At 46.5% G+C, this 15,784-nt stretch overlaps 2 protein-coding genes across 10 annotated transcripts in view; one reads left to right on the forward strand and one right to left on the reverse strand.

The window, feature by feature from the left end:
• Nucleotides 1-11,378, reverse strand: part of NOXA1 (NADPH oxidase activator 1) — a 44,448-nt gene extending 33,070 nt beyond the window's left edge. The window contains exons 1-2 of the mRNA XM_084650175.1: nucleotides 11,070-11,378; nucleotides 5,752-5,834 (exon numbers count right to left, since the gene is read on the reverse strand). Coding sequence (XP_084506301.1) covers nucleotides 5,752-5,834; nucleotides 11,070-11,243 — 257 coding nt within the window. The 5' untranslated portion in view covers nucleotides 11,244-11,378. The remainder of the gene's footprint in view (nucleotides 1-5,751; nucleotides 5,835-11,069) is intronic.
• A 2,691-nt stretch (nucleotides 11,379-14,069) lies between these two features.
• Nucleotides 14,070-15,784, forward strand: part of EXD3 (exonuclease 3'-5' domain containing 3) — a 573,796-nt gene continuing 572,081 nt past the window's right edge. For 2 of the 9 annotated variants that reach the window (XM_084650099.1, XM_084650097.1), the window contains exon 1: nucleotides 14,087-14,254. The gene's annotated coding sequence lies outside the window, so the exon portion shown is untranslated. Of the gene's footprint in view, nucleotides 14,255-15,784 lie in introns of all 9 variants that reach the window. The other 7 variants (XM_084650100.1, XM_084650101.1, XM_084650103.1 and 4 more) reach the window with 7 other exon arrangements.

A 15,784-nucleotide genomic window follows, 5' to 3' on the forward strand; every position in this document is an offset into this window, starting at 1 on the left:
GATCTGACAGCTCAGGCATTGTCAGTTTCATCTAGAACAATTTACAAACTTGGAACCTAATCCTGTAAACCCTTAATCATTCGATCAATCCCATTGAAAACAATGACAGGTTTCAGAGTAGCAGCCGTGTTAGTCCGTATTCGCAAAAAGAAAAGGAGTACTTCTGGCACCTTAGAGACTAACCAATTAAATAAATAAATTGGTTAGTCTCTAAGGTGCCACAAGTACTCCTTTTCTTTTTATTGAAAACAAAGGGACTATTTGCGTGTCTATGGACCACTTTTGTGGTAAGAGTTTCAGGAGTCTGTTCTGCTCCTATAAAAGAAGTTGAATCTCCCATTGAAATGCAATGTTTGGGTACAATATCATAATGCAGTTTAGGATACAGTTCTACTTAAAATTTGTCTTCTAATAAGTCACACATATGCTGAAATGGTTCCTCACCCAACTCCCATATTCCATATAAACAGACTGAAATACTACGTATTTTGGGGGAAGTGAGTAGTTAAGCATGTTGATATTTGTATATACAAACACCCATTTCATCACTGTACTGAAAAATATAGCTGAACTTAATTTTCTATGGAATTTGAATAAAGCTTAACAGCCCCAATTGTTTTCTGTGTTAATCAGTGTGAACCTGAAAAAATTACATGCCTTCTGAGAGAAAAGAATCAGTCCACACTTACTGAAAAAAAAATCCCTTCGAACTGGTGTTCAGAAGAGTGCTACAAGACACATACATAACCTCATGAGCAGACGGCGGAGAGGATACCCTCCCACATTATGACCAGCAAAATAATAATTAATAATAAAATCTCAAAGAGGCAGAGGTTAACAGATTTGCAAACCTAAAAACCTGTGTTATGCTTTAAACCACCTCAGCATATACCTGGTTTATGAACATTACAAAGTTATCTGCAAAGGAACACTGAAGCCCATTTGATAGCAGCCTTCAACTACCTGAAGGGGGGTTCCAAAGAGAATGGAGCTCGGCTGTTCTCAGTGGTAGCAGATGACAGAACAAGGAGCAATGGTCTCAAGTTGCAGTGGGGGAGGTCTGTTGGATATTAAGAAAAAGGTTTTAACTCGGAGGGTGGTGAAGCATTGGAACGGGTTACCTAGGGAGGTGGTGAAATCTCTATCCTTAGAGATTTTTAAGGCCTGGCTTGACAAAGCCCTGGCTGAGATGATTTAGAATCATAGGGACCTCAGGAGGTCATCTAGTCCAACCCTCTGCTCAAATCAGGACAAATCCTAAATTTTTGGCCTAGATCCCTAAATGGCCCCCTCAAGGATTGAACTCACAACCCTTCATTTAGCAGGCCAATGCTCAAACCACTGAGCTATCCCTCCCCCCTAGTTTGTGTCAGTCCTGCTTTGAGCAGGGGATTGGTCTAGATGACCTCCTGAGATCTCTTCCAACCCTAATATTCTATGATTCTATAATTCTATGAACCTGAATGCATGCCAGCCAGTATGCCCTCACTGACTAAAGGCTCAGTCACACCTGAACAGCTAAAAATTAACCTTGCCATTTTAGGCTAAATGGAGTCATGTCACTGGCTCCATCTCTGTTGTTACATAACGGATAACAAAACTCCAGTGGGGCATGGTGCTGGCACATAGGGTCTCAGGTACGTGGTGTGATTTTTCAGAATAACTTTTGGGAATAGTCATGTACATGAAATAGCTGGTACTTATGATTATGCTATTTCTATGCATATATATCCATCTTGGTTTCTGAACTTATGAATATTAGCTATGTTTCCTACATGTTTGCTCCTGTGGTAACGCCCACAAGGTATTTAGCCAACACATGAAGGGACAAGTCAAGCTGAATGGCCCATTAAGGAACACTTAGCTCACAATGGACCCTGGAAAACGCCTGTCTACACTTAATGGACTTTTCCTGTGAACATTCTAACTAGTATATGGGTGGGGGTGATGGACATTTAACTTGCCCATGTTTCAGAGTAACAGCCCTGTTAGTCTGTATTCACAAAAAGAAAAGGAGTACTTGTGGAACCTTAGAGACTAACCAATTTATTTGAGCTTGAGCTTTCGTGAGCTACTGCTCACTTCATCGGATGCATACCGTGGAAACTGCAGAAGACATTATATACACACAGAGACCATGAAACAATACCTCCTCCCACCCCACTGTCCTGCTGGTAATAGCTTATCTAAAGTGATCATCAAGTTGGGCCATTTCCAGCACAAATCCAGGTTTTCTCACCCTCCGCCCCCCCCCCCCCACAAACTCACTCTCCTGCTGGTAATAGCCCATCCAAAGTGACCACTCTCTTCACAATGTGTATGATAATCAAGGTGGGCCATTTCCAGCACAAATCCAGGCTTTCTCACCCCCCCCACCCCCCCGGGGAACATACACACACACACAAACTCACTCTCCTGCTGCCAATAGCTCATCCAAACTGACCACTCTCCAAGTTTAAATCCAAGTTTAACCAGAACGTCTGGGGGGGGCGGGGTAGGAAAAAACAAGGGGAAATAGGCTACCTTGCATAATGACTTAGCCACTCCCAGTCTCTATTTAAGCCTAAATTAATAGTATCCAATTTGCAAATGAATTCCAATTCAGCAGTTTCTCGCTGGAGTCTGGATTTGAAGTTTTTTTGTTGTAAGATAGCGACCTTCATGTCTGTGATTGCGTGACCAGAGAGATTGAAGTGTTCTACAGTGGGGCGGGAGGAGGTATTGTTTCATGGTCTCTGTGTGTATATAATGTCTTCTGCAGTTTCCACAGTATTCATCCGATGAAGTGAGCTGTAGCTCACGAAAGCTCATGCTCAAATAAATTGGTTAGTCTCTAAGGTTCCACAAGTACTCCTTTTCTTTTAACTTGCCCATGTGACTCCAAACACCATCTTTCACAGTGAGACCAGATTTCCCTTTACTTGGCACTTGGCAGAAGCTAAAAGGTCCATTTTGCCTCTTTTCTGCTCCAGCCTCTGGACTATGAACATATACTGAGGGGAGCAACTGACTGAGGACTTTAAGGTAATCTGGAGCCTTCATATTTCCTTGATCCTTTGCAGATGGACTTATGAGTTAGATGTCGTAGAGAGACTGTTCTAGCCTCACTGATTGCTGATTTCTCCCTTGCAATGGACAAAGATAAGATTTCTGCTGACTTTCTCACATGAGTCAGCAGCCTTTGATACCTGTAGTATAAGCAACATATCCCTTGCTTGAGTGGTTTTGTTCTTTCCTCTCCAAATGTCAAAGCCTGCTCCCATTGAACTCAATAGTAAAACTCCTTTTGATCTCAATAGGAACAGGATTTGGCCCCAAGAGATCAGAGAATGTGACTTTGATCAATTGCTTATCTGACCAGAGACAATTCTCATGCACGTTCTGCCAGGCTGATTTTGATTGCCTCTCCTGTATATCATGCTGAGGAAAATAATAAAACACTGTGGGCAGACGTTCTATCACACTGCACATGGCACACACAGTTCTATGCCTCCTTTCCATCAAACCCAGATGGCGCAGCATCTTTGCTTTCCTAGTGCCTGGCAGAGAGCAACACTTAGATAAAGGCAAGCTGGCAGGAGCTTAGTTTGGACATAAGGGAGGCACTGATAGTGTGTTAAGGGAAAGTGGGGTGATTGTCCTTCCTTTTTCAATTTGGGGTGCTGCTGGATCCTCAGTGACACCTGCAAGTACAGATGGCACCAGGGGCCCAAAGCATCATTTTACCACTTCATCTGCAGTTGTAAAACTTTAGACAAGTAAGGGGGGTGTCGGCGGGGATGGGGAGAGCATGGGGGCTCCAGACTGGGGGCGGGGAGGAGTCACATGGAGGGTCACATGGGGAAGTCACGTGCCCTCTCTTCTGTCCCTCCCATGAGTGCAATACTGGAAATAAATGATTTCTACTTGCACCACTGATCTATAATACAAAAGTGAATTGACCTGAATACATTGTAGCATGACCTGGTCTGCCAGCCTCACAGAAACATTAAAGATTAAAGACTTTGTTGATTGCTTCCCCTCATACTCAGGGAGAGTAGACCTGCAGGTGAACTCATCCCACCAGCTTGAACTCTGGGGGAAGAGAATAAAAATCCCTGACAAGAAGGAACAGTAACTCTCTGCTGCTTGAACTCTGAGAAGTGAAGATTCATATGTCCCTTCATGCTTCAACCACCATTCCAGGGGACATGCGCCCATGCTGATGATGGGTTCTGCTCAATAACGATCCAAAGCCATGAAAACCAACGCATGTTCATTTTCTTATCTGAGTCAGATGCCACCATCAGAAGGTTGATTTTCTTTTTTGGTTGTTCAGGTTCTGTAGTTTCCACAATGGAGTGTTGCTCTTTTAAGACTTCTGAAAGCATGCTCCATATGTCGTCCCTCTCAGATTTTGGAAGGCACTTCAGATTCTTAAACCTTGGGTCAAGTGCTGTAGCTATCTTTACAAATCTCACATTGGTACCTTCTCTGCATTTTGTCAAATCTGCAGTGAAAGTTTTCTTAAAATGAACAACATATGCTGGGTCATCATCTGAGACTGCTATAACATGAAATATATGGCAGAATGCAGGTAAAATAGAGCCGGGGACATACAGTTCTCCCCCAAGGAGTTCAGTCACAAATTTAATTAACGCATTATTTTTTTAATGAGCATCATTAGCATGAAAGCCTGTCCTCTGGAATGGTGGCCGAAGCATGAAGGGGCATACAAATGTTTAGTATATCTGGCACTTAAATACCTTGCAATGCTGACTACAAAAGTCCCATGAGAACGCCTGTTCTCACTTTGTGGTGACATTGTAAATAAGAAGTGGGCAGCATTATCTCCCGTAAATGTGAATAAACTTGTTTGTCTTAGCTATTGGCTGAACAAGAAGTAGGACTGAGTGGACTTGTAGGCTCTAAAGTTTTGCATTGTTTTGTTTTTGAGTGCAGTTATGTAACAAAAAAAAATCTATATTTGTAAGTTACACTTTCATGATAAAGAGATTGCAGTACAGTACTTGTATGAGGTGAATTGAAAAATACTATTTCTTTTGTTTATCATTTTACAGTACAAATATTTGTAATAAAAATAATATACCCTTTGATTTCAATTGCAACACAGAATACAATATATATGAAAATGTAGAAAACATCCAAAATATTTAATACATTTCAATTGGTATTCTATTGCTTAATAGTGCGATTAAAATTCCAATTAATGTTTTAAATTGCAATTAATTTTTTTCAGTTAATCGTGTGAGTTAACTGCAATTAATCGACAGCCCTAGTAAACGGTCTTTCCTGGGGAGGTGGGATACCAGACTTGATAGATCAATTGTCTGATATGTTTCTGGTCTTTGTTCAGTGACTGGAAGATTTTGGATGGACTCAGATACAAGAGTTTTAGAGAGGGTGTCTGTGCTATGGCTACGAGTTACATTGTCTTTACGTTTATTAACTTTTGCTTTTGGGGTGTCTGAGTACACATATAATGCAGTATGGTAATCAGAGTCTGCGTTCTGTAACTTGCTATGCCACTGATTCACTGTGAGGCCTTGGGGAAGTAACTTCCCTTCTCTAAACCTCAGCCTCCCCAACTGTAACATGGAGATTATACTGACCTAACTGACAAAGATCTTCTGAGGCTTAACTGATATTTGCAAATTGCATTGAGAACACTGGACAAAATGCACTTCAGAAGGGTGAAATATCATTTAAGAAAGAGAAGCAAAGAGTGAAATGGACAAGCATTACACTTACATTGCTAACTGCAGATGGACAAACCCTCTTTGAAAGAAGCCAACAGCTAGACGGTTGTCCTTAGTAACTGTTTTATCAAAGGCCTAAGAAGAAAAATACAGACATGACACGAGTTAGCTAAACCACATAACAGAGCTAATGTCTGACAGATGTGATTGCAAGGCATTTGTTAGAGCTATGGAAGGGCATGGTGGCTGAAACCCAGGAACAGTTCCTGTGTGGGGGAGAATGCATGTGAACCATCAAAATGATTTGTTGCAGATTAGAACAGTCCCAGGAGAAAGTGATGGAATGTTCCTAAAATAACCCTGTTGGGAATCAGGATTGTGGAAAGCAGCCCCAGGCTTCTGTAATCTGAAGGCCTATTTGCCTGAAGCATAATTGGCTGTTCACACCTGGAAGCACCTTGTATAGCCTGTTCTTGGCCACTTCGAGCAGACACAGATGAGCTGTGGGAAGAATCATTTTGGGTACCACTTGGTTTGAGAGGGGATCATTGAAAGCAGGTGGTGATGGGGTGGAGAGTGGGGGATGCGAAGGAGAAAATGGAAAGATTCCCCACCATGCACATAAAAGTCAGTATTCCTGCTTATCTTAAACCCACAGATGGGCCTACTTCCCAGATGAATAAAGGGAACCATTGCATAGCTGTGGTAAACTTAGTTCATGGCAGTGGGTGTCAAAGCAGAACGCCATCCAGGAAGGTTATTTTAGTACGTGCTTTTGGAGAGTAAGGGGTGCATCTCCTCTACCATGATTATAAATAGGCAAAACGCAGATGGGAACGGACAAGGCCTGAAATCCTGGATTTTCTATATACTGGAACTGTCTGCATTTGAAAAGGGAGCCGTGTCAAGGCTGGTGAAAAGCACAGACCCAGGCCAGACTGTGCCCTCACCCTACACAGGGATATAAGGACAGGAAGGCTCCTTGGCCCTCTCCCTCCCCTGAATTTGCACACCCATGTGGGGCTGTAAGAGGGTCACTATGGCTCTCCATGGGGTACGCTGCTGTGCCTCAGTTTTTCCACATTGCTGTATTAACCTACAGGAAGAAAATATCAGACATTCACTTGACCCACACAAAGCCCATCAGTTCCTTCTCTGGTCTGCAGGACTTCATGGCTCTGTCCCTCCACCCTTCCCAGGGATCACCGAGCCCTTCCAGCCAAGCTTCTCCCTTCATTAGAGTAAAATACATCTTCAGCCTCAAAGAGCACGGCAGGCACTGTTCTCCCGCTACACACCTCCTTCCGCTCTGCCTTTTTCAGCAACTGACCTTTTATATAGAGCGGGAGTGAGCCCACCCCTTCCTTCCAGTTGTCTCTACTGCGGTGTTTAAATGTTGCTTGTAATTCTTAGACTTGGGAGCACTGGAAGTTGGGAGTCTGAAAGGACAGGAAACAGGAAGGAGGGGGGAGGAGTTGAGAGGCTGGGAGAAAGCTACCGAGGGTGCAGCAGCAGCAGCTTGGTAAAGAGGTTTCCACTTTGAAAATAAAGTCCTGTTGAAGCTTGTTAGTACCTTGCCTGGTTGATACAACACTCTACCGCATTGTGTGTTCTCTTGCAATCAATACAAACAGATGTGGCCCTTCCTTCTCTGCTAGCCCAGGGACAGGGTCTGTGCATCCCGTTGCAGGGGTACATGACAATCACACAGAGAAATGCAAACACACTGTACTAGTCTAGACTCTCCATGCTTTTTTCTTTTTCCCTTGCACTGACCAGGTAAACTAAGCTGGCACAAGGAAAGAACACTATCCACCTCCAAACAGTGACAGAGACCCACTTCAGCTGGAGAAGTTTTGCTGAGTCCGGCAGAATTCTTCTGGGGACCTATGCTGCTGCAGGGCTCCTTCTAAACCCATCACTACCCATTCCAGCACTGCGTATGCTTACATTGTTAGACATTTAGAACAAAATAAACTCGACTGTGGTGAGGAGACCTAGAGAGAATTCTTGTAAAAATGCAATATTTGTGAAATTATTCCATTGGAGAGCGTAAACGACCAACTAACATTACTGTTAGTTAATGGGTACACGCATGGCCCCACAGTATGCTAACATTTTTACGGATGACTTAGAAAAACGCTTCCTCAGCTCTTGTCCCACAACGCCCCTTCTCTACTTGCGCTACATTGATGACATCATCATCATCATCTGGAACCATGGGAAAGATGCCCTCGAGGAATTCCCCGAGGATTTCAACAATTTCCACCCCACCATCAACCTCAGCCTGGACCAGTCCACACGAGAGATCCACTTCCTGGACACTACAGTGCAAATAAGCAATGGTCACATAAACACCACCCTATACTGGAAACCTACTGACCGCTATACTTACCTACATGCCTCCAGCTTTCATCCAGACCACACCACACGATCCATCGTCTACAGCCAAGCTCCAGGCCTGTGTGGAGCAGGGGGACTGTGCTCAGAATCTGTGGGGAGCAGGCACGGGCTTGGGGTCTGGGGGGAAACTGCCCCCCAGCATGAGAGGGTGGAGCAGAGCGGGTTGGGGCTGGGTTGCTCCACTTCCTGCCGCCCAGTGATTGCAGGGCAGGCCCGACCCTGCACTCACAGGGCAGCGGGAAGTGGAGTGATCTGGCCCCAGCCTGCTCTGCTCTGCTCCCCTGGCTCCCAGCCTTGGTACTTGGGAGCAGGAGGGAACCGCCCCCCAGCACTCACCAGTGGCGCAAAGCGCCAGACCCCTGCTGCAGTCCCCCAGGATGTAGCTCGGGGGAAGGGGCGGAGTGGGGTTGGGGCGGGGGCAGAGCAGGGGTGGGAAGAGGCAGGGCATGGGTGGAGTAGGGGCGGGGGCTATGGGGGAAGGGGTGGAGTGGGCGTGGGGTGGGAACAGGGGCAGCTTTCCTGGCGGGATCAGCCGGCCAGGGGATGAGGCTGGCTGCTGGAGCAGCACACAGCTGTGTAGGGCACCAGGAAATTTGGGGCAATTTGGTTCCCCAAATTTCCTGATGCCCTATGCAGCTGTGTAGTTTGCGTATGGGTAAGGACAGCTCTGGTAATAACCTTTCATCATTAAGACCAGTTTGTCTGGGTGCTAAGTTTGTCTGGAGTTCCGTGAACATAAGAATGGCCATACTGGGTCACACCAAAGGTCCATCTAGCCCAGTGTCCTGTCTTCTGACAGTGGCCAATGCCAGGTGCCCCAGAGGGAATGAAGAGAACAGGGAATCATCAAGTGATCCATCCCCTGTCACCCATTCCCAGCTTCTAGCCCAGGGGTGGGCACACTTTTTGGCCCGAGGGCCACATTGGGGTGCAAAAGTGTATGGAAAGCCAGGTAGGGAAGGCTGTGTCCCACAAACAGCCTGGCCCCCACCTCCTATTCACCCCCTCCCACTTCTCATCCCTGACTGCCCCCCTCAGAACATCCAACCCATCCAACCCCCCCCTGCTCCTTGTCCCCTGACTGCCCGCTCCCAAGATGCCCCACCCCAATCCTTCACCCCCAGGATCCCACCCCCTATCCAACCCCCCTGCTCCCTGTTCCCTAACTGCCCCCCTGACCGCTAGCCACACCTCTGCCCCCTGACAGGCCCTCCCTGGACTGCCACGCCTTATCCAACCCCTCCTGTTCTCCGTCCCCTGTCCGCCCCCCCACCCAGAACCTCTGCCCCATCCAACCGCCCCCAATCCCCTTGTCCCCTGACTGCCCCTCAGGACCCCCTACCCCTTATCCAACCCCCATCCCCCACCACTGCCGCCCTCCCCTTACCATGCTGCTCAGAGCAGCAGGAGCTCGCGGCCCTGTTGCCTGGATGGAGCCAGCCGTGCTGTCCGCAGGGCAAGCTAAGGCTGTGGGGGCAGGGGGACGGCAGGGGAGGGGCCGGGGGCTAGCCTCCCTGGCTAGGAGCTCAAGGGCCAGGCAAGGACAGTCTCATGGGCCGGATGTAGCCTGTGGGCTGTAGTTTGCCCACCTCTGTTCTATCCTCTGCAAGGGACACCATCCCTGCCCATACTGGCTAATAGCCATTGATGGACCTATCCTCCATGAATTTATCTAGTTCTTTTTTGAACCCTGTTATAGTCTTGGCCTTCACAACATCCTCCAGCAAAGAGTTCCACAGGTTGACTAACCAATTTATTTGAGCATGAGCTTTCGTGAGCTACAGCTCACTTCATCGGATGTTACTCTGAAACAGGTTGACTGTGTATTGTGTGAAAAATACTTCCTTTTGTCTGTTTTAAACCTGTTGCCTATTAATTTCATTTGGTGACCCGTAGTTCTTGTGTTATGAGGAGGAGTAAATAACACTTCCTTATTTACTTTCTCCACATCTGATTTTATAGACCTCTATCATATCCCCCCTTAGTTGTCTCTTTTCCAAGCTGAAAATACCAGTCTTATTCATCTCTCCTCATATGGAAGCTGTTCCATAGCCCTAATAATTTTTGTTGCCCTTTTCTGAACCTTTTCCAATTCCAATAGATCTTTTTTGAGATGGGGCGACCACATCTGCACACAATATTCAAGATGTGGGTGTACCATGGATTAATATAGAGGCAATATGATACATTCTGTCTTATTATCTAACCTTTTCCTAATGATTCTCAACATTCTGTTCACTTTTTTGACTGCCGCTGTACAGTGAGTGGATGTTTTCAGAGAACTATCCACAATGACTCCAAGATCTGTTTCTTGAGTTGTAACAGCTAATTTAGACCCCATCATTTTATATGTATAGTTGGGATTATGTTTTCCAATGTGAATTACTTTGCATGGTGAGACTAATATAGTAATTCAGGAGTGCCGATTTGTTACTGGCTTGGTGATATCTAATTATAGAATATACCACTAGATTGGCCTTTCAGTTGTAACCCACTGTGACAATTACATATGTTTACCATTAATGAGCCACTATCAATTCACAGCCACATTGGAAAAACCACCAGGAGTTTACTTAGATGTGCCATCACATATAAATCTAAGACACAGTCTTCACTGATTGAGGAAGGGGGAGAAACAGAATGTGAGAGAAACTCGCTTGTTCTCAGAGTCATGAGCAGGAACAGAATTAGATTTGTCTGATATCAGGCAACCATAAATTACTCTGAAATATGTACTGTAAGGTTTGTTCAGTAGCAAAGTATAATTTTCTTTTCCTCATTCTATCTGTGCTGTGGTAATACAAATAATAATAACTAGAAAATCTCCTAGGAAATAATATAATTGCAGATTTCCACATTCCATTCAGAGTTAACCATCTTTTCTCTTTCCCAGATAAAAGTAAACACAAAACACAAGATTCCCTTCCTACATTTTTGACTTGCTTTATTTTGTTTTCTTTTGCTCACCTGCAAGGCTCCCTCAGGGTTCCCTGTTAAGAGATGCACACAGCCTATGTTGAAATAGATCCTGGAGGATGGCTCTTCGATAGTGGAGAAGATTTTCAAGGCAGAGTCCCAGTCCCCCTTATCCATAGCCAGAATTCCTTCATGCCAGCCTCTTACTAAGTCTCGATATGCCATTTTCTCTCCGTATACCCAAATAAAACAGATTCCTCTCTAAAGTCCTTCAGGGTCTGGCTATCTTGGCAGCTGCCTAAAGCCTCACCCAGGTCTTTGCTGACAGACAGGTGCGCCTGCCTGGAATTCAGGACTAACAAGGAAGTTCAGCAGCCTCTAAGTCATACTTCGCTAAATACTCCCTTTATTACTCAATGGGTTCAGAAACACAAAGATTTCAAGGAAATGAGCAAAAGTAGGAGGAGTCATCCTAAATATCTGCCTCAACATAGACGGTGAGATTGACATCTCAGTTACACACACTTGTGTATAACTGAATGCAGGTCTGGCCTCAAATCTGTATAAAGCATATAAAACACAGATTTGTTCATGTATTGCATTGTACTCTAAGTATTTCACTGTATTTAACAAAGAAAAGGTGGAATGCATAAAATTAGATAGGAAACACTTCTGGCCAGGTGCTCTGCCTTTCTCTGTGTTCTGTGAAGGGCCTGGGAAGCTTTTGGACACAGTCAAAAATAAAATAATCATATTAATACAATGCAAAAATGTTACGGCCAAATGATTCAACACAGGATCCTAAACTTCATGCACAAAATATGTTCAAACTCCACATTTCACATGTAAATGTAGGATTTATGTTCACAATTTAAACATTAGGGTTCTGGCTGAACCCCAATAAAAATGCTTTCCAAAGCCAGTTAAGGTTGCTAAATGACAACAGCATAGTTACCTATCACCTAATTTAAGTGCCAACTACTTAAAATCAAGGATATGAATAGTTAAGGACTCTGAAATCTCACGCTGCCCACATAATAAAGGAATCTGTTATTCCTGTGCAGTATAAAAAAGATATGTTCTATCATAATCCAGCAACCTCCTTCAGTAGCACAAGAAAGAGAGGCAGCTAAACAATTACTAAATCAATTCAGCAGTAGGAGAGGTAACTCACTGCCCAATCTTCTTCTCTGGAATTTGGACAAGTCATGGCTCCTTTGCCAGTTTGGAGCCCTTTTCTTACTTGGAGAGACCCTCACAAATTGTAAGCCTGCTGAATCCACCTGGAGTATGTGGCTGCAAAGAGTGGGTGTGTGTTCTGAGTAACAAAAAGCCAATTTGATTAGGGACAAAAGAAGGGTACAAATAGGTCTCCCTGTTTGTGCAGCTTTTTTGTATTGAATGGTGTTGTGCCCTAGTGAACCAGTGGGTTCCTCTGCTTAGCATTTGGAATGACAGTCTAGTCCTAGTCCCTCTTTCTGGGGATATTAGGGTTGAATAGCAGTATCAAGAGCCCATCTACAGTTAAGAACCATCTCCATTTTCTTTTCAGGGAGAGGAAAAACAGCTCTCCTTACATGCTGCTTGGAAGGTTTCTTTCCTGTGCCAGTAGCAACAGATTCTGTTGAACAGCAGATCTCCAACTGAGTCATTTTGTGGGGCACTTTATAAGATATGAGACAGATCTTTCTGTGGCGCCATATCATGTCAAATACACCCCAATCACTTATTGCTCATTTTACAAACATTCTGCAGACTAGGAATTCCATGAATCATCGGTGTGCCAGAGCATCACCTGAGAACTGCTGCTGCTCCCCTTTCTTTTTGGCATGAAAACAGTTCTGTTGATTAGCGACTTTGGGAAGCCATACTTCTGTATTTACATCTCATAACAGAATTTGATATTTTTCCTGTGCTAATTACGCAAAGTCTCTTACAAGAGGCTCTTAAGAAAACTAAGTAGCCATGAGATGAGAGGTGAAGTTTTATCTCATTAGATATTGACAGCGAGGAGACAGAAAACAAGAAGTTTGAACTAAAGGCAAAAGGTTAACAGTGAGTTGCCCTAAGATCTGTATTAGAACTGGAGTGGTTTAATATGTAAGCAATCTGGAATAAGGGGTGACAGGGAGGTGACAATATCTGTTAATGACACAAGATTATTTAATTTTAGTCAAGGCGAGGCAAGACTGTGAGGAACAAAACTAGCTGACTGGGCAGTATGATGGCAGAGAAGATACACTGGCAAACGAAAGGTTGCCCACAGTAAGAAATAATTTAACCTATGTATACACGTTTTTGGGATCTAAAGGAAATGTAAGCACTCAGGGAAAAGACCTGGACGTCACCGTGGATAGTTCTGAAAACTTATGTTCAATACATAGCAGAAGTCAAAAAGCAAGGAAAACGTTAGGCAATCAAAATAACAGGAGAGAAAACAGGACTAAAACCATTATGTAAAGCGATGTTATATTTTCATTCAGAATGCCGAGTAGTTACCCCAACTGAAAAAAGACAGAGCAGAAAGAGGGGAAAACAGCGATACAGAGCTCCCGATGGGCTGGAGCCTGGGCTCTGGGACCCTCCATCCTCCGCAGGCTCCAGCGCCCGGATTCTAGCCCCATGGGAACACACACGCTGCCCAGCGGCAGGGTCCTTCCAACCCGAGTCAGGTGCCCTGGGCTCTGCGACTCACTGCTGGGGGGCTTCCCAGTAAGACTGAGGCAGGCGGGCGGGCCAGCGGTGGCGACGGGACAGGCTCCGCAGGAGGCAGACTGAAAGGATCGGCCCGTACCGAGAAGAGCCCAGGAGAGGGGACATGCGAGGGCACCCAAAGCCAAGGCAGTGGGGACACCGGGCGCCCTCCTTCACCCTTCGCCGCGTGTGGGCCGCGACGGGCTGAGGGCCCAGCGCCAGCCAGGCCGGCTTGCAGGCGCCAGACGAGGTGGGAGCTGAGCTGGGGAGCAGGCCGCTGAGGATGCCCCATCCCTCGGGCAACCCCGGGCTGGCCCCCGTCGGGCCGGGCACGCGCGGGCACGAGGGCGGGGCCGCGCACACACCGCTAGGGGGCGCTCTTCAGCCAGGCACGTTTCCGCACCCGTCTCGGAGGGGCGGCCGCGGCCGATAGGCGGCGCTGCGGCGCGTGTCCCGGGAACCGCCCGCCGGGCGGCGGGGAAGGATTTGGGCGCCGCACGCCAGAGCCCGGCCGCGGCTACCGGCTTCCGGCGCGTTGTCAGGTGAGTGGCTCCGCAGGCTCCCCCCACGCCGCGCTCCGCCATGGGCCGGCAGCGGGACGCGGAGCCCAGGCCCCGCCGGGCAGAGGGACCGGGCTGGACCCGGGGGCAGAGCAGGGAGCGGCCCGACTCTGTGCGGTGCCGGGGCCCCGAGGCCCAGCGAGGCCCAGCGAGGCCGGGCGCGGCCCCAGGGACGGCAGGTCCCCGCGGCCCGCGCTGCTTGGAGCCGGCCGCAGGGGCCCCTCAGGGCGGGGCGCTGCCCTCGGGGCCTGACGCTCCGCGCTGAAGAGGCGGGTGGCGGCGGACGGGGCTCGGCCGGCCCCGGCCTCCACCCCACCCCGCCCCGGCGCTGCGCTGGCGCTTTGGCCGGTTGCCGGCTGCGCAGCAGTGAGCACGTCGCGCGCTTTTCACCAGGGCCTCGCTTGGTGAATAAAAACTTGAGACTCCAAAAGGGGAGGCGGCAAACATCCACCCACCGTTTGGTTAGTGAACGTACAGCTGTGGCCAAAGGCCTCTGGCATTTCTGGAGGCAAAAAACAGCTTCGGGAGACTTAATAGGAACAAACCTGTTAATTTTTTGGGTTGTGGGGATTTTTTGGTTTTGTAAAACGGAGAACTGAGACGTATTAGTTGGCAAATGATGCCTTGATGAAACTGGCCACGCCGTGCTCTTTGCTAACACACTACTAGCTAAATTCATGAAGTTTCCAATTCTTACCACAGAAGGCCACCAAGGGTGAATATTTTATACTGTAATCTCTGGTTGGGTTTATTATGACCCTTCATCTGTAAGCTGTTATTCAAATAAAATGATGGAAATATATCACTACCATAAATCCCTCCTTTCCTGGTACCTTTAAGTGATGTGAATTTGCAATTTTCGGCACTGCCATTAGATGCCAGTATGGCACTAAGGAGCTGTGAGAGTTGCCGGATGTAAGATCGTATACAGTCCAATATTTATGTAGCATCCTTCTTACACAGCATCACAGAATGTTTTAGGGAAAAGAGAAGAGGAAGATTTTCAGTTGGGGATTTAAAAAAGAAATTGCCTCACGTGACAGTATTCCAATTAGTTGAGGCAGAATAAGAGTGCAAACAGGTGATATCATGAGGGGAATATTATTATGTTAATCATAAACTGCAGGGCTTTAAATAGGAAGAAATAGGCTTTGTCTACACTAGCACTTTTGTCGGCAAATGAGTCAAGGGTGTGAAAAAACACACCCTCAACAACAGTGTTAGTGTAGACAGTGCTATGTTGGCAGGAGATACTCTCCTACCAACATAGCTAACACCGCTCATTGGCGTGGTTTAATTATGCCGGCAGGAGAGCGGCTACGTGGAAGATCTTACTTGTAAGGTCTGTAGTGTAGACATAGCCATATAATTAATGCACATTGCAAGATTTAAAGTAGTGTCCGAATGCTGAAACTGAGCAGTAGATGCAAAGAAGTATTAGGGGTCTGGAACACATGAGTTATGAGGAGAGGCTGAGGGAGCTGGGATTGTTTAGTCTGCGAAGAGAAGAAT

This window comes from Lepidochelys olivacea (genome assembly GCF_965140295.1).
Source record: "Lepidochelys olivacea isolate rLepOli2 genome assembly, chromosome: 16".
NCBI lineage: Eukaryota > Metazoa > Chordata > Testudines > Cheloniidae > Lepidochelys > Lepidochelys olivacea.